We start from the raw sequence: 19409 nt of genomic DNA, 5'->3' as shown, positions 1-19409 counted from the left end.
TATGGAAACAGCGTATTACCAGGCTTAAATTAGAATTTCAAAAGTATGCTATCTTGAGTGGTGTGAGAAGAGCTGTCATGTTCTTACCTTCCTGTCCATGCCTGTACTGAGTCTTTTAATACCAAGTTTGACTGTAAAATAAAATCACTTAACGATTACACAGTAAGGTCATTTGAAAATTTACTAGGGAAGCATTCCCTCAAGGTCCAGCCCTCAAGCAACCCAGAGCTTTCAAAATCTTGTGCCCAAAGAGGAAAAATTAGAGCAGGTCCTTTTGGGATCCAGCATCTGAAGGCATCTTTGCTACTGAGTTCTTGCTGTGGGGGGGTCTCTTTCTTGCCTGGCCAATGATTTCCTTTTGCATCACTCTTTGCAGCCTTTGTGAAGAGCCAGGAAGGGGAAAATGAGGATGGGAATGAAGGGGAACTGGTGGTGAAGTTCATTGAGGCCCTTCCTAAGGTAAGTGGAAAATATTTTTTCACACCCATTTCAGAGAAATCCTCTGTCTGCATGTTTGATAAACAGCAACCAAACCTTTTGTTCATATAAAAATTGGTTTCAAGGGCTAGGCTCCGTCCTGGAAAGCAGCAGGAAGATTACCAGTTTCCATGTTTCCTTTGTCCTGCTAGTCCATGGTGATTGTTGGTATCCCTGAAAAAGGCCCAGGCATTCGGATTGGGAAAGTGCTTTCTTTGTTCAGCGCAGGTTAAATGTGCCACTCTTCCAATGTGGAACTCTTTCCAACACAGGGAGGAAATGGCCTCTTAAAAAAAATAAGGTGCATATGGTAGAAAATATTTGCCTGTTTCTAAACCAGAGGGCAAGCCTGTGTCAAAAGGACCATCAAAGGGCGAGCACTAGTATTCTGTGCTATTGTCAGAGACGCAAATTCAGTTTTTGGGCTAGTCGCTGTTCCTCTGCTCCTTGCACTGGCAGGGGCTGGAGAAGCTGCAGCCGTGGCACTTTTCGGCTGGGCAAGACTGAGCCTTGAATTACCCTTGTGGATAATCCAAGAGGAGAACAGCTGAGTTCAGAAAGGCTGGCCTGGCCAGGTAGTTTGGGGAATGCTCTGCCGGGCCTTGGAGGGCAACCCCCATGATCTTAAAGTAAATGAACAGAGTGAAAGCCACATAGTGTGGAGCAGATTGAAATTAGGCTCCGAATCACTTCCGCCTGGGGATTTTCAGTCAAAAGGAAGTACTGCAGTGGTGCTGGGTGTAAATGTCTGATGTGCAGCCTCCCCCCTGGGATTGGGAAGGGGGTACTTTAGAAATGGCTTGTGTTCAATCTTACATCTTCAAACATCATTGAAGAGGGCTGGGTTGTGCATTAAATTGGCAGGAATCATCAGGGCCCTGTCTGGTTGAGCCTTGCTCAGTCTGGGCCCAGGTACAAAGGGCGAACTTTATTTCTGTGTGCTTTCCTCTCCACTGTATTGACCCCTGTGGGCTTGTCCTTGCAGCTGACTCCGATTATTTCAGACCCGGAGTACCTGCTGGACCAGCACATCCTGATTAGCATTAAGTCTTCAGACAGTGATGAATCGTATGGTAAGTGCCTAGTTCTAACGCAGGGTATGAGTCAAGCTCTCCTTAGATTGTTCCAAATCACCGGAAGAGTGGGAGAGAATGGCAGTAATTATTACAGCCTGGAGGCGTTACGGTGTGCTGTATTCTGATGTAGAGCTTAATACATATGACACGCAGGCCATGTGCAACATTCTGTGCTAATGAGGATTAAAAGACTCAGCACTATAGACATCATCTGTGCAAACTGGATCAGCCTGAAAATGACAGGGATTTAAAGGAAATGTGCCCTGCTGGGATTAGAGCTGAGCTCATTCTCTGTCATATTGGTTTTATCCAGGACTAGTAAATACTGCTTCACTTGCGTACTCCATATCTGATGGATAAGAGACCACTTTTTCCAGGGCCCGAGAGAAATTCACTATCAATGCTCAGCCAAATTCACTATCACACTCTGCTCAGCCAAAGGAGTGCAGTCCTGACTTGGAGAGAGGCCCTCTGTTGGCATCCACTTAGTTCAGATGAGGGTCACAAACTGTTCTGAACAATAATGGAAGCTCAGAGAGCCAAAGTCATTAATGGTGTCTGAAGTGTCCTGTACAAATCCTTATTGAGTGCCTGAGAAAGGGAAGTGAATGCTCCTTACCCCCCTGAGTTTGCAGATATCACACAATCCATATTATGATTTAAAGCAGAGATTCTCTTTCCAGTCACGTTTGAAGGTCCCTTTGTTCTGTTTGTACAGAGATAATAGATGACTGAAGTGACAGAGAGAGACGATGCTAGTCATTTCTCAGCTCCAGGCTTCCTCCCTATCTTCTAGGTGAGGGCTGCATTGCCCTGAGAATAGAAGCTACAGAATCGCTAGTCCCCTTCCACACTGTGCTAACGCACCATGGTGAGAGAACAGGGGTCTTCCAAGGTGAAATCAAGTTACAGACATCGCAAGGAAAGCAGAGAGAGAAACTGTATGGTAAGAGCCTGGCCCTTGGAGGGCTCACTCTAGATTACTGTGATCTTATCCAGAAGGGCCTGATCTGATTCCTGTCAAAGAACTGGAGCTTATTTTTAGTTCATAGCAGCCAATAGCTTTCAGTGGTGGCCCTTGGGATCCAAAGATGATCAGTCTCTTCCTAGGGACTGTACTTGAGCAATTCCAGAAAAACACAGCCGTCACAGTCAGGTCCTCCTCTTCCTTCTGCATGTGAATTAACAGACTGAGGGAGCCCTCTACCTGTCTTGCACTAATGCAGACTTTGTTGAATTATATTACTGCTTTTCCGCGTGTGATAGCTGCATAACAGGGAGACAGATTTGCTTCTGGTCCAGACACCTGCGGGTACGTGGGAAAGGGCACTAAGGACTCTCAAACTGCAGCTGCTCAGCTAAAGGAAAATTAACCTCCTTTTCTAGCTTGCTGGGTATTGTTCTCTTCACCCCACAGCAGCATGCTTCAGACCACAAAAGTTACCATGTATTTTCATTAGTAATAAAAACTACACTTTGAATGTCTGTATTGCAGCACAACTGGACGCCTGCCATGCCCAGAATGTGGCTACTGCAGTCTCTAAAGAGGATAGAAATATATTAAATTCCATTCCTAGGAATGAATTCCCATTGCTCTCTGCTCAGGAGAAACTAACACGCAGGCTCATGCTTTGAAACCATAATAACGAAGTAGGCAGCAGCAGCCACAAAGGCTCAACCATTTATACTGTGTGACAATGGGAGTATGCTCAAGCCAACCACTGGAGAAAAGAGATGCTGCTAAACATTCATCATCCTCAAACGCCTGCTGCTGTAGGATTTTACAGTTTGAAAGCCCTTTACAAACATTGTTTAATTCTCCCAGCACCCCTCCGAGGTAGGACACAGGTGTGCACATGCTTCATGTTACACATCAGGAGTCCTGCTAAATTCACTGGAATTATCACTGTGCGTAAAATTATGCAGATGCATAAGTGTGTCTAGGATCAGGGCCTTTGGTTGCAAGTGTTTTGGGGCAGGCACCTTTGTCTTCTACTTGTCAGTAAAGCATGATGTGCATTAATGGCGTTACAGTAATAATAGCTGCACTATTTAAAATCTAAGAAGATGTATGTCCTGGCCATCCGATCCTGACTGGATAAGACAGCACAGCTTCCTTTTGGAAGACCTCCTTCCTTCCTTGTCCTGTCTATGCGTTGACATTCTGAGAGGCTAAGACATCTAGCTAGATACAGGCATTAATACAGCATAGCTCAGAGCCCTGAGATTTGAAGTCGTAAGCTGAGGCTATGACCCACTCAAGTGCTCTTTCATGCCTCTTCTTTGCCTCCAGACTTTGTGAAGATTGAACGGGATGAGACTGCTGGGCAGAAACCAAAGGGCATCAGCAACCTTGATCTCACCAAAGAGTGGGAGCAATCTATCAGGTAAAGAACGAACAGATAATTCAGACCCCCCAGAAGCAGACTGCCTGCAGTTCAGAGCTGAGTGCAGGAGTGGCTCTCGCTGGAGGTTGTGAGTGTATTACAAAACAGATCTGGTGACAGCTGCTTCTGTGTCCCCCTTACAACTACCAGTCTTCTCGGTTTTGCTGGTAACAGCTGCAGAGTCAAGATCTCCCCCCTTGCCTTTCCAAGTAAATGAATGGGATGATGGTAGGCTTCTGTGCACAGGAGAGTGGAACCAGGGATAAACTGACAAGGCAGTAAATGACAGACAGTGGATTCGTTATGCTGTGGTCCTGTCCCTGTCCTAAAAAGGCCCTTTCCTCCCAACAGAAAATCAAAATCTACTCACCTGATGGCTAAAGAAGCAGCAGCTGTTGCTCGCTTTCGGGGAAATGCTTCCTCTCCTCCAGATGCACAGGGCAAGGATGACATGTTACGGTAAACTCGCTACTTTAACTCTGCCGGCTTGGGCATGGGAGCTGAACTCAGACTGCCAGCCTTTCCTAGTGAGTCACTGGACGCTTCAGATTGACTCCAAGGAAAGGGGTCTTACTGCTTCAGTTTATACATTTCACAGGACCCATCTTCTGTCTGGGCAGTTAGGACTAGGACTTCTCCTCCCAGTCCATAGAGATAGGCCAGATTTCTGTGCTCTGAATGCAGTAGCACGGCACTAGCCTGCACCCTGCTATGCAGCATTATGATCTGCTCCTTACTTTGTATATCGCTGTTGCAGCCGCCAGCTGAACTACAGGGCCCAGAAGCCCTTCCAAAGGCTTCAGGGCTCTATAAGCAGCTACAGAGCAGTGCATGGACTATTTCACACCACAGGAGCCTATTGGGGGGTGAGTTGAGGGCTGAGTGATGACCCTGACCTGGCAGCCCCCTCTGTAGAGGTCCTGGGAAGGGAGCAGCCAAGAAGACTCCCACGTTATCTTCTCCTCCTGAAAAAAAAATGGTCCCAGTCTATGGGCATTAGGCTCTTTCCTTAGTAGCTGTCTGTTCATGAGAGCTTTGGGAAGGGAACTGTGTATTTTCCTCTGATCATTCCCTTTTTTCAGCAGCTCCACCCCCACGGACATCAGCAATCCCAACTATATGGGGGTGGTCGCTTTCTCTCAGCAACTCTCTGCACCCGGCCAGCTTAAGCAGAGCCCTTCATCAGACCAGCCACCTGCCTTCTGGACCTATGACCAGCAGCCTAAAGAGAACACCCCTGTGATGGGACAGAGGGAGTCTACCTCCACGCCTTCCTCCCAGTCCCCCCTGTCTCCAAAACCATCCATTCAGCCTACAACAAACCGAAGTTCTGGCCCCAGGAGTCAAGAGCATGTGTGAGTCTTTGCCCTGGCACTGGTGCTCTGCTGGTCTCCCCCATTCCCCACCCCAGCACAGTCACGGTTTTGTTATCTGTGTGGTGGGTTGGAGGCGCAGTGAGTTACTCCATTGCCCCTTGACCTCTAGAGGCAGAAAGAGAAGTTGAGTGAGATGGGTGCTGGCCCTGCACATGCTAAGGGAAACTGGTACAACAACTCCTCAGGCCTGTGCTACAGCCCAGAGTCAAAGCTCCATGGGTAATTCCTTCCCAACCTCGATTGTGGGGAGAGGGGAAAGAAGGGTGGAGAACTCCCCCTAGCCACCCAGAAGTGAAGGGGAGAGTGTACGATAGCCCCCTCCCATCTGGCAGAAGGAGCGCACCCTCGTGTTTGCATGCCAGGCTTTCGGCTGCACTTCTGTGCAGCTCAGCCAGTTCTAGTTTGTTTTAGAATTTAGTGCCCAGGTGTCAGAGTAATCACCAGCCTTGATGCAGAATTTAAATCCATCCATCATATATATTCCTTGTTTACCAAGCTTCTTGGTGATTAGGTTACACTGCACTCATGTAACCCTCGTCCTCATTCCATTTCTTCTAATGGAGCCATTGTGATGGGTTTTTATCTGAGACTGGAATGCAGTTTCCTAGTAAACCCACTCTACAAAAATGGAGTTAACAGGAGCCTCCATCCCAAACACTGGCCCCCTCTTCCATGGTACTCTCCTTACTGCTTCTTCCCTTGCCTTTCTCCAACGCTCCGCTGCCCCGCACAGAATGCCACTTCACACTGTCCAAGAAAGGTATCCGGTGGGAGGAATGGAGCTCATTCGCAATCTCCCTTGAACATGTGCCATTCATCCCCCCATTCCACTCTGTCCAATAAGAGCAGAGTTGCCCTTTGAGTGTTCAAGCTGTCATGTGATCACCTGGTGAAAGCCTCACCAGTGCAGCACCCACAGAACCTCACTGATCACGTTCTACAGCAACTCTCAGTCAGGCGTGAGGTTTCCGTTAGTTTTAATTCAAGGGGTTGCAGGCTCCACTGAACACAAAGTAACCCTCTCACCCCTGCAATACACGGTTCTTAGATACTGTGCAGCTGGGTGCTTCGAGGGATACTTTATTCCTTCCCCTGAACCACCTGGCATGGGTAGAAAGAGGAGATTGGTTGTAATGGCCTAACTGTGACATTGGTGTGGTGGGAGTTCTTATGCTAACATTCTAGAGACCTCCATTCCAATCCCCTCCGCCATAAGTGAAGAGATCTATTAATTCAGTCCCTTTGGTGCTCTTCTCAAGACCATCACAGCACTTGGCACACTTGGGCTCCGTTGCTAATCTCTGTTTAAAAAGAAACTAAGTTTTGTCAGGACTGAGCTCTGGGGGGAGTTTACCCAGCACCATGCCTACCCATCCTCAGCTCTCCTATCAATAAAGCTTATACAAAGCAAAAAATCTGCACCATTCTGTTCTGTCCCCATTGGTTTGACTGGTATTCTGTTATCTCCTTGCACCTCCTTTTTCCCTCTGCACAGCCAGCGTCATTCTCTCATGATCACTTTTCTATTCACTCTCCCTTCTTTAAGTCCCTCACTGACCACTCCTAATTACACCTGTCATTTTCATATTGCCTTGATGGTTATAGGCCAGCTGACATGGGAAAAAGTGTGGTGGAGCCTTTGCTTCAAGAGGAAGTTCAGCAGAAGCCTGAGATGTTTGACAACCCACTGTACGGTGCCATGAGCTCTAAGGGGAAGGTGGCATCCAAGAGGGAACAGGACTACACCGCAGTCTTGCGAAAGGAGCACCCAGTTATTCCGAATCATGGCTCCCTTCTCACTAAGCCGCAAGATGCCGACAGCAGCAAGTCTTCCAACAAGCAGCCATCCCCTCCTTTCCTGACCCCCACACCCAGATTCCGGTCCTACACCTGCTCCAGCCAATCTGAGGAAAAGACTATAAGTGAAAAGGCTCAGGGCAAGCAGAAGCCCACTGCCTCCTTAGAAAACCCAGCACCACTGAAAAAACCAGTCAAGCCCTCAAGGTCTGAAGTAGGTCCAAGCAGTCAGGGACAGTTCAGCAAACCACCTCTTCCTACAAAGAGCCGGGCAGTACTAGACATGCAGACTACCAAGGGCCGAGACTACCGGGAGAGTTCAGAGCTCCCTCATCAGGGAAAGCATCGAACCGAAGAGGGGCCAGTTGGTAGGACAGCCACACCGGTATGTTGCTTGTGGGAGTTGTGGGGATGGAGGAGAAGGTGTATTAGTTTCACGTGACACTGTAATTACTTTCACATTGTTTGAACCAGGTATGCTGGGCAAAAACTTCAGATGCTTTAGTGCTCACCTAACTCAAATTGCTTTATTCCAGAAGATCAAAACTTGGACTGTGTATAGTTCAAGGGTAATTTGCTTTGCCAGGTTAATAAAAAAGAGGTCAAGGTACTGATCAGTTGAAAATACTTACCAATCTAGGCGGTGCTGTTGTCCAGAAATACATCAAGCTTCCACTTGAAAAAATAAATAAAATTCCATCTAAGTACATTTCTTTAATTGGACCACCCTTTGAGTTTTGCCCTATGAGCTATGTATATAGAGTATCCAGTATATAGAGACAGCAGTAGATAAGCTGAGGGACTGGTGTCTTTTCTTGTCTCCACAGTGACTGCAACCTGGCAGATGGCATCCTGAGAGGAACCCTAAAGGGAAGAAACAAGATTACCACTTCGTTCACATTACTATCCTCTGGTCTGGTGTTGAAAGGACTGAGGCATTTTATTTTTGAGAGTGTCTCTCTCTTTATCATTATAAAAGTCTTCTAGCTGAGAAATTTAGCACAACTTGTTCAGATGAAGAAGAGACAGGACAACAATGACAAATGCAAGAGGACAAGGTTCCCAGTTAGCCTTCTGCAGTGTCACTTTGGTACTTAATCTAAGAGGCAAGGAGTTAGATACCTTAGTACTCTTTTGGAGAAGAGGAAGGACATAAGGACAAAGACATGGGTTGGGTGGATGGAAAGAGCCCCCTGCACAAACAAACTAAAACATTTATCTCAAGTTCCAAAATCCCAATCCTGAGTGATAGTTACTCCAAAGGAAGCATCTTGAAAGCGGTACAGCTCCCAGACAGGTCACCCCAATGGAGCAAGGAGTCAGGGGAGGCTGGGAAAGAGTTTGAACAATGGACGTTGAAGAGTGTCACACCGTATAAGGTTTCAGCCTTGTCTCTTGTGGGAACCCCAAGCTGTGTACAGGCATCCACCAGATACAGGCATCCATGGAGATGATGGGGATTTGTTCCCTGGCACTGCAGCTCTTGTTTTTAGCAACTAGTGGTGTTCCTCCTTCACAAAAACATCCCAAGAGTGAAAGGGCAGAACTACACACAGGAATGGGAGTGGCAGATTGTGCCCACGTCTGGTCTATAAATGTAGACCTGAGGGGAAATCAGTCATTCCAGCCATTTTATTTTTGTTTTCATGGGAGTCACTCTACTTTGAAGGACATTTGGCTGGTTGGTTTAGTAGCATCCTATTAGATTCATGCTGACCTTATTGTATTTTTGATCATTGCCTGAGAACTAATCATGTTAACATATTTGTAATTTCTATATCCATGTTAAGTACTAGTGCAGTGGTTTACAGTGATGCTGGGCCTATTTGTGACTTGATCCTTGCTACTGTTCCCTGTTCATTACTAAAAAAAATAAAAATTAGATACATTTCTAGCCATCCCTTATTGAAAATTTAGAGTTATTGTCACCTGACTTGTTTACTTCGTATTAGTTCAGTGCTGTACAGCTCACTAAATGAAAATAGTCCCTGCCCAGAGTCACTTATTCTGAGACACCAGAAAAGATCAAATGCACCAGGAAGGCCAGAAAGGAATAACTTGGAAGATCTGATATTGTTGATTTGTTATCCTCTCCTCTACAAAGCATCTTCATTAGGGGGATTCCCTCCAGTAGCAATGCAGCTGTACTTGTGTGCATATGATTCAGGTTTTTTGAAGAACAGGTTTTATGACTGTGGTAAAAATGCTTGAACCCAATCTATATTCATGCTTAATTGGTGGTAATGGGACTTGCTGAAAGATAGGTCTGCATTTTCCTCGAGCAGCCCAGGCCTAGCACAGATTTGGGGAGGTGGATGGGGGAGAGCGGTCCATGCATACAAAATTCTTCCCAGGACTGATTTCTCTACAGTGTGTATGTTTTCTGTGAAGCACCTGCTCCCCTACACTCACAAATTTTTTTAACTCTCCTCTTTGTTTATTTAACAGGGTCTTCCCTATAAAAACCTAGAACTTTGTTGGAGGATTCAATGGACATGGCATTTTTTTCTCTAGGGAGTGTTTCACTTCTCCATTTCAGACTCTGAGGAATTTGTACAACTCCTAGCACTGCCTTGGAATTACCCTGCTTGAAGCGGTGATTTTATTATCTAATATGAAGAGTGAAAATCATTTTCGTATTGAAAACCAAGGTGCATCAGTGTGCGTGGGGGGATGGGGATTCTGCTAGATGTTCTACGAAAAGCTTTTACCCATTGATAATGAGCAGTGAGCCAACAGACAAAGCTTTGTACACAGTGTCAGTGTTTTCCCAGTGAGACCCCACACTGGAGCCGAAAAAAGTCACTTCACATATTAAAGAAAATGAAATACCGAGATAGAGTAAAACTAGTCTCTCCATGTGGAGATATCCTTACAAGCAGCAGAGCATCTGGCTACTTTCAATGCTGGAATTTGGTACCATGAAAAATTTTGCATATGCTGCCTCTATAGATGAAAGTGGGTGGGACCAACTCAGTACTTGGATCTAGAATGGCAGGTCAAACCTCCAATGAAGCAAAGAACCAAAGACAGGGTGAGGCTGTGCACCAAGCCTGGGGGAGAAAACTCTCTCTACTAATCACTGGCTCCTGGAGTTAGATAAGGGACATCAGCAAGGTTCTGTAGGGAGTCCCAGCTACTTTTCCTCCTTGGCTGGAATGATGGCAGCTGCAGTATAGTTGTGTGTGGGCAAGGTAGTGTTAAAGCAAGGGGAAATGGATCTTCAGAGCTCCACAGGAGAGATGGTAGAAATATGGGCAAGGTAGACTACCAGTGAGGAGCAGCTCCTGGCAGGAAGAGGAGCCATTCTACTTTTACCTGTGTGACAAGGTCAACTGCTCTTAGGACACAGCCTCAATAAACTAACTGGGACTCTTTCCAAGTACTCATCCTACATCTAAAAAGGAAACAGATATGAATTTCACAAACCCTAGTACTGTGGTGGTTCTTTTCATGTCTTCTCTCCCCATCTTGCCTAGAGCCCTGAAAATGTCCTCCATTGCTTCCATCCTACTATCCTTCTGAACTAAATAGGACTCCAGAAGCTGGTCCACAAAAGCTGCTCATTTCTAAGAGGGGTCACTATTGACCAAGCTGAGTTACTCTCTCCCAGCCAAATATGCTGCTTTTGCCACACTCTGCTGTTATCCCAGTTATTTTCCCATTAAATTGTTATATATATTGTGAGTGAAGGGAGCAAGTTGTTGAAAAAACAACTGATTTCCCATAAATATATTCCCCTAACTTTAGTCTACCCAGTTCTCTTATTTTCTAGTTCTCAAAATTAGCTACATTCCCTTACTGTGGTAATTTCCATGGAGCTCCAGCTGTCAGAAATGCTTCAAGTTTTCAGTTACAGTATGCAATATTATGGAATACCATAATTTGTTAAAAGTCTGGTTCTTGGCCAAGACTAAAGTCTCTAAAACAAGCTTACCTGACCTCTCCAGTATAGAATGAGAGTTGGTAGGTGCAAGAGCTATTGCCAATATTACAGTAAGGCAGAATTGTTCCCTTCATGTAAGAGTAATGTTGTACAGAAATGTCTAGAAGGAAGAGTTGAATCTAGGAAGAAAAAAGAAACCAAGGGAGACTTAAGGACTATAAAAAAGCAGGTGAACAATGTCCACATACTAACCATGCTGGTTAGAACCCAGATGACCTGATGCTAAGTGTTGGTCTTGCCTCTGTCACTTGATTCACTAATGACCTAATGCGAGTCATTTAACCTCTGGGCTTCAGTTTATCTTTACAATGCAAGGTTAATACCTAGCTTTCTAAAACACTTTGAGATGTTTGCACAAAAGTTGTATTTTCTGGGGGCTCAGATATTTGTGTGTGACAAGATGTAGAATAGCAGGGACATCTAACTAGCCAAGCTGACCAAGGACTATCTGCAAATCTCTTCATGTTGGACAAAGGACTTGAGGCTACCACGTGTGGTGGTGCAAGTCTTAGTTGATTATTGTGGCTAGGATGTTTATGCAGGATGGACAGACAAAGTGCATGATGCCAAATTTTTAAAAAAAAATTCTTTGCCCCTCTATCTGCTCCTGAGAAGTCCACACTCACCACCCCTCAATATTAATATTCAAAGGGTCTTCGTCCCTATTGTGAGTCTCAAAGAATCTGCACAGCCACTGCTTCCCTAGGTCATGAAACCAAACTACAGAATCAGCAGGTGCAGCATGGTGGATTGTACATTTGGATGGCTTATATCGCAAGATAAAGGGGGCCTCCTAGCCTGCAGTAACACTGCCATCTACAATGTGGTCTACTACCTCCCAGTTGTGTTCTGCATAACATTTGTTACAGCCAGGGTCAGATACTTAATAAACTGTACAAGGGAGGACACAGGCTTTGCTGCATACTATACACAGCTGAATGAGCAGTGAAATGCAGCTGGGTCAGTATCCTATTACGCCAGCTGTTCACATCTGCAACCCCAATGGCGATGTGAACACCTTTGCATTCCTGCTAGCAATTTTGGATGTGGACATGTTCCATGAGTGCTCGCGTTCCAAACAGGTGCTGAGCATGCCACATTTCTCCAGTGTAGAGAAAGTGTGAGATGCAGAGGCACAAGATGTTATTTTCTCTATATGTAAGCAATTACCAGCTGCTTATTCATACCAGTTGTTTGGTATATGAAAAAATCTCATTATCCATTTCCTCAGTTGCCTGTGTTAGGTTTTTTTTCATATAGGGCTGTTAACAGAACCATTTTAGAACTTTCCCACTGTACAGAGGCATTTTGGTATAGTCCAACCCCGGATAGCAGAAGAAGTGTTTAGGTCCAACTGTAATTAACCATATTTTTCCACCATGTACATCATGCTGAAACAGAACACAAAATGAACCCTGAGTACAAAATTGCTGTGAACCTTTGCTCTCAGTTCATTGCTATTATCCTGTTTTTTTAATTTTATTTACAGCTCATCTTTGCGCCAGCTCCCAAGGGCAGCAAAACAAAAGCAGCGAGTTACACTCAATGCAGGAGTCGGTTCACCCACGCAGAATTATCTGCTGATTTCAAATGTGATGTGCATGAATTTGTTCTTAATTACTGCTGTGCTTATTTCCTGCTCAATTTAGTTTAATTTGATTTCAGCTACTAAAGATGAACAAAAGCTAGTTTTGCCCAAAGAAACTCAATTGCTGCAATCAAAAGAACACACTATAAGCAATGGCTCAAGCTGGATTCTAATGTGGTGCTGACTGACGCTGTACCAAAAGGTGTACTTAGAGAACTGTAGTCAAGGCTCCATTCTCAATAACCCCTTACTGCAGAAGACACCACCAGAGCTGTGTAATTGTGCTCGCCAAGCCTAGATTTCCAGATATCAAGATTTTATTCAAGTTATGGAATTTTGCTAAACGTGTAGGTGATGATTATGATGACTGCAGTGGTACCTGGAGACCCTAACCAAGCTCTGGGCTCTACTTGCTAGACACTGCGCGTAGACAGAGTAAAATTTAATCTCCTGCATCAAAAGATGGCAGCCTGTTGTTACCGACCCATTCAAAGTCATGGGAGATGGTAGCCATTTGGGGAATGAGTGCTGTGCTTCAAAAGCAGGAAGGAAATTGGGGGGAAGAGGTGGCCAGGAAAGAGAAGGGGAGAAGAAATGTAGGGAGGGGAGTTTAAAATGATGTCTACACTACTCGGTGGGAGTGAGTCCCAGCTTGTGCAGACATACTCAACGAGAGCTGGTGCAAAGATAAATAGCAGTATATTTGCGGCGGCATGGGAAGCGGAGGCACAGTTTAGCCCTGCCAAGTACAAACCCACCTGAACTGTGTAGGTACGTATGTGCCACCGCTGGCACTATCTGTGTGATCGTAACTGCACTATTTATACTTGCGCTTGATGGGTTAGGGCGAATATGTGTACACAAGCTGGGATTCACACCCCTAGCTAGCAGTGTAGCCGCAGCCTAAGTGAAGTGAGAGGCAGTCTGGCAGAATAGAGAAGAGTGAGAGGGGTCCCCAACAGAGAGAGCGAAAAAGAGGGAAACCAAAAGGATGAACAAGAGATGGAGGCTCAAGTTGAAATGGGAGAGGCTGGGTGGGAGAAGGTGGTGGATACAGTGCTCGCTTAGATGGAAGGCAGAAAGATAAGATAACGTAAGGAAGCAGGGGGCAGAAGTGCCAATGCATGTAGTTTCTGAGGAAGGGGAAACCTCCCCTGTAATAGACCTGTTTGAGGATACACTGCAATGCTTTTCCTTCTGTAGGCCAGTGAAGCACAACTTATGCCCAGAAATAATGAGATTCTCCCCCTTGCCTTAGCCTGCACAGCTGCATGTGTTGTTATAGAATATACAATTATACAGTCCTTCTAAAAGTCACCTGTGGTACATGCCTCCTCCTGTGGCTACAAGTTCCACAGGCTGACTTGACACGTAAAACATATTTAGATACCCAGTTTTTCCTGTCTGGCTATTAGATTGTAAGCAATTAGATGCAGGGACAGTTGTCATTGGAATAAGATTGTGCCTTTAGAGGGGGCATTATGCCTCAGCTAATACATGGGGGTGGCAGGTTTATGACTTTGTGAAGTATAATCCCTCCCTGAATTGCCTGGAGTACAGGAGAGGTGCGTGGATGGCAACATCTTTTAAATTAGGTTAGGCTGCTGTAGATAGGCATGACCCACCTGTAGTGATGTGCACCCCAGGTACGCAAAGGGAGCAGTCCCTGCACTTTTCTGAACACAGGCACTGTGGCTGGCCCAGAGCAGTACTGCATGGAGGTTCTTTGCAGTACCTGTCCCCTCCCACCGTGAACATGCCCAGAGAGCAGGCAGTCTGGCCCATTGTCTTGTTCAGCCCTGCACCTATTCTTAGCACTTGACAAATAGTGTCGTCACCCCCACACACACACTTGCTCCTCTCCTCTCTTCCCCCTCCCTGTATCACTCAGGGAGGGCTTTTAAGTGATGGGGCCAAGGCCCTCTGTTCCAGCGCCTCAGGTCTGTCTCCTCCCCCCGGCAGTTTGCTGTGGAGTTAGGCAGCCTCTGAGCACCCCAATGGGATGGGCCCGGCACACGAGTCAGGCGTCCGAATGCCTATTTTCCCCCCGACCCTGGATTGTTCTGAGGCTCAGGCAGGAGATATGTGACCCCTAGAAGGAGGCAGCCAGAGGCCAAAACGTAGGTGCTTGGGAACTTTTACAGCAGAAATTTAAGCACCAATTGAGTTAGACACTACACAGTTGGCAGCAGCTAAGTGGGGGTTTTGTGGATCACAGTGGCACCTAAATCAGGGGTTAGGCACTTAAGTACCTTTGTGGAACTAGGCCAGGCTCAGGGAATCTTGAGAGACACTCATTTAACCTTTCCTTTTTGGAGCATTCAGCACATAACCCTTCAGCTAGTATACTGATTTTCAGTAACTATTTGCATGAACTTATTTCATATGCATTAATCATCTTGCTTAAAGATAAAATGTGAAGGCATGCAAATTACTGAGAGTCACAGCAAACAAACTGGGGCACACGTTCCATGACACACATGTAGCAGTTATTTAATCCAAACCCCATTAAAGTGTCATGTACATCTTGGCTTTGCAGAAAAACAACAAAGCCTTTGTTTTGTTCTTGGGGAACCTATTTTTGTACACTCTGAATCATGCTTATTGAAATGTTTGGGGTTTTTTCCCCACCACCTATTAAAAATTAGAAGTACCAGTAGTTGCTCCAAATGACTCTCTGCCCTCTCATCACTCACATGTTGCCTGCTGGAAAGGTTAAGTTTTGTTAATTGTTTCAAATATCCTTATTTTGAGTTTACTTGAATTCCCAACTTTATAAGGCCTGATTCATGCTCAGAAGGAATGAAAACTGAGCAGTCTCAAGAGGAATAGGTGAAGCTTTTTAAAGACTGGGTGACCAAATTTGGAGCCTAAAGAAGGGACCTGATTTTCAGAAAAGCTGATCATTCAGTAGTCTCTACTGAAGTCAATTACTTCAGAGGGAGCTGTTCCGTGCTTTTAAAGAATAGTTAACTTTTTTAGGATTCTAAATCTTCACACTTGTGCTTAACTTTAGGTACTTATGCATTGGAAAATCTTGGTCACACTGTGAAATTGCACTTGTAGGGTCCCTGCTCTCTCAGAGTGGGGGGCCATTATTATTGTAGCACACAGTAGCCCTAATCATGGACCAGGAGCCTACTGGGCCAAGTGCTGTACAAACACAGAACAAAAGGATAGTCCCTACGCCAGAGGGACATACAGCGGTACAAAGAAACAATGAGATGATAATAGTCAGCATGATAGGCACACCAGCACCCTAACTACTCTCAGTCTTCCCACCGTTTCCAAGGATATGGAAGGGAAACGTGTGAGCTACCACCAGCCTCCTCTATGATTCTGTTGAATGGCAGATAATCCTGCTCCTGTCTGTCTATACAGCCCTGTATTGTGGTTTGTCCGGGCTTCCTGCCATAAACATGCAATGTCTGGCAGTGGGCAGTGTTGTGATAATTGGGTCTATAATTTTACTGTTTGTGAGTGCAATTGTGAAGTATATGAAAGATCATAAAATGTTACAGTACTTCCTATTCACATTTATTATTATAAGTCAAGTTGCTTTCAATAATGAACATTACAAACAGGTGCAAGAGAACCAGACAGAGAGACTAAGTTAGTCCAAAAAAAAAAAAAGGCCACATTAATATAATTCAAAGACTATGTTGAAATAATGCCTGGTAAAAACAGAAGATGGGGAATCAGAAATTAATTAACCAACATTGGTGTGCTGGATATTAGGCCTAACTGGTGGACAAAATAATGAGGGGATGGGCTATTCCATCCACCATTTCCTTTGTGAGTCCTTAAAGAGAAAGACTGTGTGGGGGACTACAGACCAGATGAAGGCTACCAGACTGAACTTCACCATTGCCTGGGACCCTGAGCCTTCTTCATCCTAATCCTGAGACAGCATGACCAGATAGGGCCAGAGAGACCTGAGCACCTGTGATGAAATGGGACCAGACTTTTAATAACAACAGTTCCAGCTCATCCCAACTAACTTCTTTTCCCCAAAAGGGCAGTTATCACTATTTTTGAAATCATCTAGGAGACTGTCAAACAAGGGAGTTTTCGTTTTAAAAACTCTCTCCAGCTGAAGGGAAAGGGAGCAAGAAATGTAAAATGAAAACCTTACTTAATGCTTCACATTTCAAATGCTTTAACTGTTTTTCTTTTCTGTATCTTTAATAAACGTTTTAAAAGATTTTTGATGGTGTATTTGACATGGTACAAAACAGGCTGAGATCTCTGTATATCAAATCCCAGACCGTGATTAACTGTTTAATGCTGGACAAGAACTGGATTATGTTCATATCTGTGCCCCGTTTATTCAATCTAAATTAACACAACAGAAGCCACTTCAGCATAGAGAGATGACCTATGCCATCTCCTCTGTACTTCATTCTAGCTTCTTTTCCATCTTTATTCTTTATTTATTTGAGTTCTTTATTGCATGACAGTTGTGAGAATTTTTTTTTTCTCCTCCAACATCAGCCATCCATTCTCACTTACCCAGGTCCATACTAGAAAGGCTTTGCCTGTATACCTATAGCTGCAAACCCCCACAGTGGAGACGCAGCTTATAAAAAAAAAGCGTTTTTGGTGGGAGAGCCGATACTGGTTCCCCCAGCGAAATAAGCTAGTCGAACGATATAACTGTGTCTGCACTAGGAGGCTCATTAAGGCTATGTCAGAGGTTCTCAAACTGTGGCCTGCGGACCAGCTCCATTTAGGTGGTCCACGGATATTTCCTTCTAAGGTACGTGCCTGGACAGCCGCACGTGAGAGAATGAAGGGCCACCAACCGAATTAGTGAAGCCCTGCACCTGTGGCGCCACTAATTAGGAGCCTGGACCCTGGAGGAGATGCACATGTAAGGTGAGGTGGTGGCCTTGGGCGGGATAAAGGGGTGAGGAGAGGGGGCAGTGGGGTGAGAAGAGGAGGTGGGGGGGGATTTCGGACATGCAGGGCTGCGATGGGCAGAGAAAGAAGCAGCTTTTCCCCCGTCCAGGGCCGCAGCTTCCCGGGAGCTCCCCCCCGTCCTTGCCAGCCCCAGCCCGGGGGTGGGGGAAGGGCACCTCCCTGGCATTAGAAAGGTAACACTAGGGATATTAAAAGAGAAGTTGTGTGCGGTTATCTGTAGAACACCAGCCCCGCCACGGCGCGGCCACACCACAAGCCATCAGCCCCGCCCTCTCCAGCCCAGAGGCTACACGGGCAGAGGGTCCACCACAGACCCGGTCCGTCTTCTCTCCGCTGCGCCACAGCGACAGCCGGAGGAGGCGCGACCGGGCCCAGGGTGTGCCCGCAGGGCCTGGTCTGCCCAGCAGGCGCTGCACCGAGCTGAGGGGGTCGGTTGGGCCTGCGCCCAACCCCGAAGGAAGCAGGCGCGGCGGCTCCGTAACGGGCGAAGTCTCTGTGCAGTGCAAGCTCCCGCCCGTTTCTCGGCTGCTTTCGGCGCCACCCCCAAGATGGCGGCGACCTTCCTCTCTTTGTGCCGCCTTCAAGATGGCAGCGCGGAGCGAGACGGTCCATCGGTACCGCCTCTAAAATGGCGGCCCGGGGAGGCCCCCTCACTTGCCATTTTGCGCCGAGGCGGCCGGTGTGTTCGCCGGATAGCGATTGCGACTCGCCCGCAGCGAGCCCAGCGAAGGCGCCGCCCGAGCTGGCAGAGCTTGCGGTGCCCGCTAGGGCCCTGGCTGGAGACGGGAAGGGGCTGCTGTCCGGGCCGGGCAGCCTGGCGGCGGCGGCGGCGCCAACCGGCAACGGCTTTATTGTGCGACGCGGAGAGCTCAGGCCCCCGGTGAGGTGCGGCTCGGGAGAATGGCGCCGGTGGGGAGCGGCCGAGCGGGACAGTGGCTGTGGCCAGGCTAGGGAGTGGTGGTGAGAGGCCCCCGCCTGTCAGAACCATCCGGGGAGCCGGGCCCTGCTGCTCCCGGCCCGTCCCCAGGCCCCTCCCGAGTCTTTCGCTGTCCTCTCCTCCCGCCCTGCTGCCAGGTGCCCTCTGCCCTGCCCCGCCCAGGCTGCGCGCCCCGCTCCCCGCAGGTGCCCCGTCTCCCCGCCCTGCTGGTAGCTGACCACTTCCCTACACACATCTCCCTCGCCGCCGCCGGCGGCTGTGCCCCCTGCTGCCCCGCTCGACTGTGCGCCCCGCCCTGCTGCCAGCTGCCCCCTCTCTCCCCCAGTCAGTGTGTCCTGCCGTTACTCAACCCCCGCAGCCCGCATTTCTCTTCCCTGCCCCAGAGTGTCTGTGCCCCTGCCCGAGTGTATTCCCCGCTGCCTCCCCACTAGTGCCCCTCGTCCCGTCTGCGGCTCGCTCTGCCTGTGCGCCCTTCTTCTGGCCTCTCCACAAACCACGAGGTCCTGAGCACTGGGAAGTCGCCAGGCTTTGCCTGCAAGGGTGTTTGTGGCAGGAGCAACTTGCTTAGCCTGGTGCCGCTCAGCTCAGTGGAAAACCGGGACGCTGAGCCCAGTGCTGGTGCGATGACTTCTGGGCTCAGAGCTGCGAGTTTCCCCACGTGGAAACGTCACATTGCAGAGGAGCTGAGGCGCCGGGACCGGCTGCAGAGACAAGCCTTTGAAGAGATCATCCTCCAGTGTAAGTGTGTGTAACGAACCACCGTTTTGCTGTGCAGCCTCACTACCATGCTTCTAAACCATAGCAGAGTGGGTGCCCTCTGCATCCCACAGTTCCCAAAGTTGGTAAGGTTATAAGTACCTGAAAATGGGGATATAATTGAAAGTGTTGGGCAACCTTAACTA

The 19409-nt window shown here is 47.2% G+C and overlaps 2 protein-coding genes across 8 annotated transcripts in view; both read left to right on the top strand.

Annotated features, from left to right (window-relative positions):
• Positions 1-9003, top strand: part of INPP5D (inositol polyphosphate-5-phosphatase D) — a 79459-nt gene extending 70456 nt beyond the window's left edge. For 2 of the 3 annotated variants that reach the window (XM_073360194.2, XM_073360192.2), the window contains 8 exons: positions 377-459; positions 1463-1550; positions 2350-2499; positions 3847-3940; positions 4292-4399; positions 5023-5295; positions 6922-7498; positions 7941-9003. In XM_073360194.2, coding sequence (XP_073216295.1) covers positions 377-459; positions 1463-1550; positions 2350-2499; positions 3847-3940; positions 4292-4399; positions 5023-5295; positions 6922-7498; positions 7941-7943 — 1376 coding nt within the window. In that variant the 3' untranslated portion in view covers positions 7944-9003. The remainder of the gene's footprint in view (positions 1-376; positions 460-1462; positions 1551-2349; positions 2500-3846; positions 3941-4291; positions 4400-5022; positions 5296-6921; positions 7499-7940) is intronic. The other variant, XM_073360193.2, reaches the window with a different exon arrangement.
• An 8894-nt stretch (positions 9004-17897) lies between these two features.
• The window catches only part of ATG16L1 (autophagy related 16 like 1), a 28746-nt gene continuing 27234 nt past the window's right edge, over positions 17898-19409 (top strand). For 2 of the 5 annotated variants that reach the window (XM_073360189.2, XM_073360188.1), the window contains exon 1: positions 17899-19245. In XM_073360189.2, coding sequence (XP_073216290.1) covers positions 19131-19245 — 115 coding nt within the window. In that variant the 5' untranslated portion in view covers positions 17899-19130. Of the gene's footprint in view, positions 19246-19409 lie in introns of all 5 variants that reach the window. The other 3 variants (XM_073360186.2, XM_078854186.1, XM_073360190.1) reach the window with 3 other exon arrangements.

The sequence above is a fragment of the Lepidochelys kempii genome, chromosome 9 (assembly GCF_965140285.1).
Source record: "Lepidochelys kempii isolate rLepKem1 chromosome 9, rLepKem1.hap1, whole genome shotgun sequence".
Classification (NCBI taxonomy): Eukaryota; Metazoa; Chordata; order Testudines; family Cheloniidae; genus Lepidochelys; species Lepidochelys kempii.
This window is presented reverse-complemented; position numbering and strand designations above follow the sequence as displayed.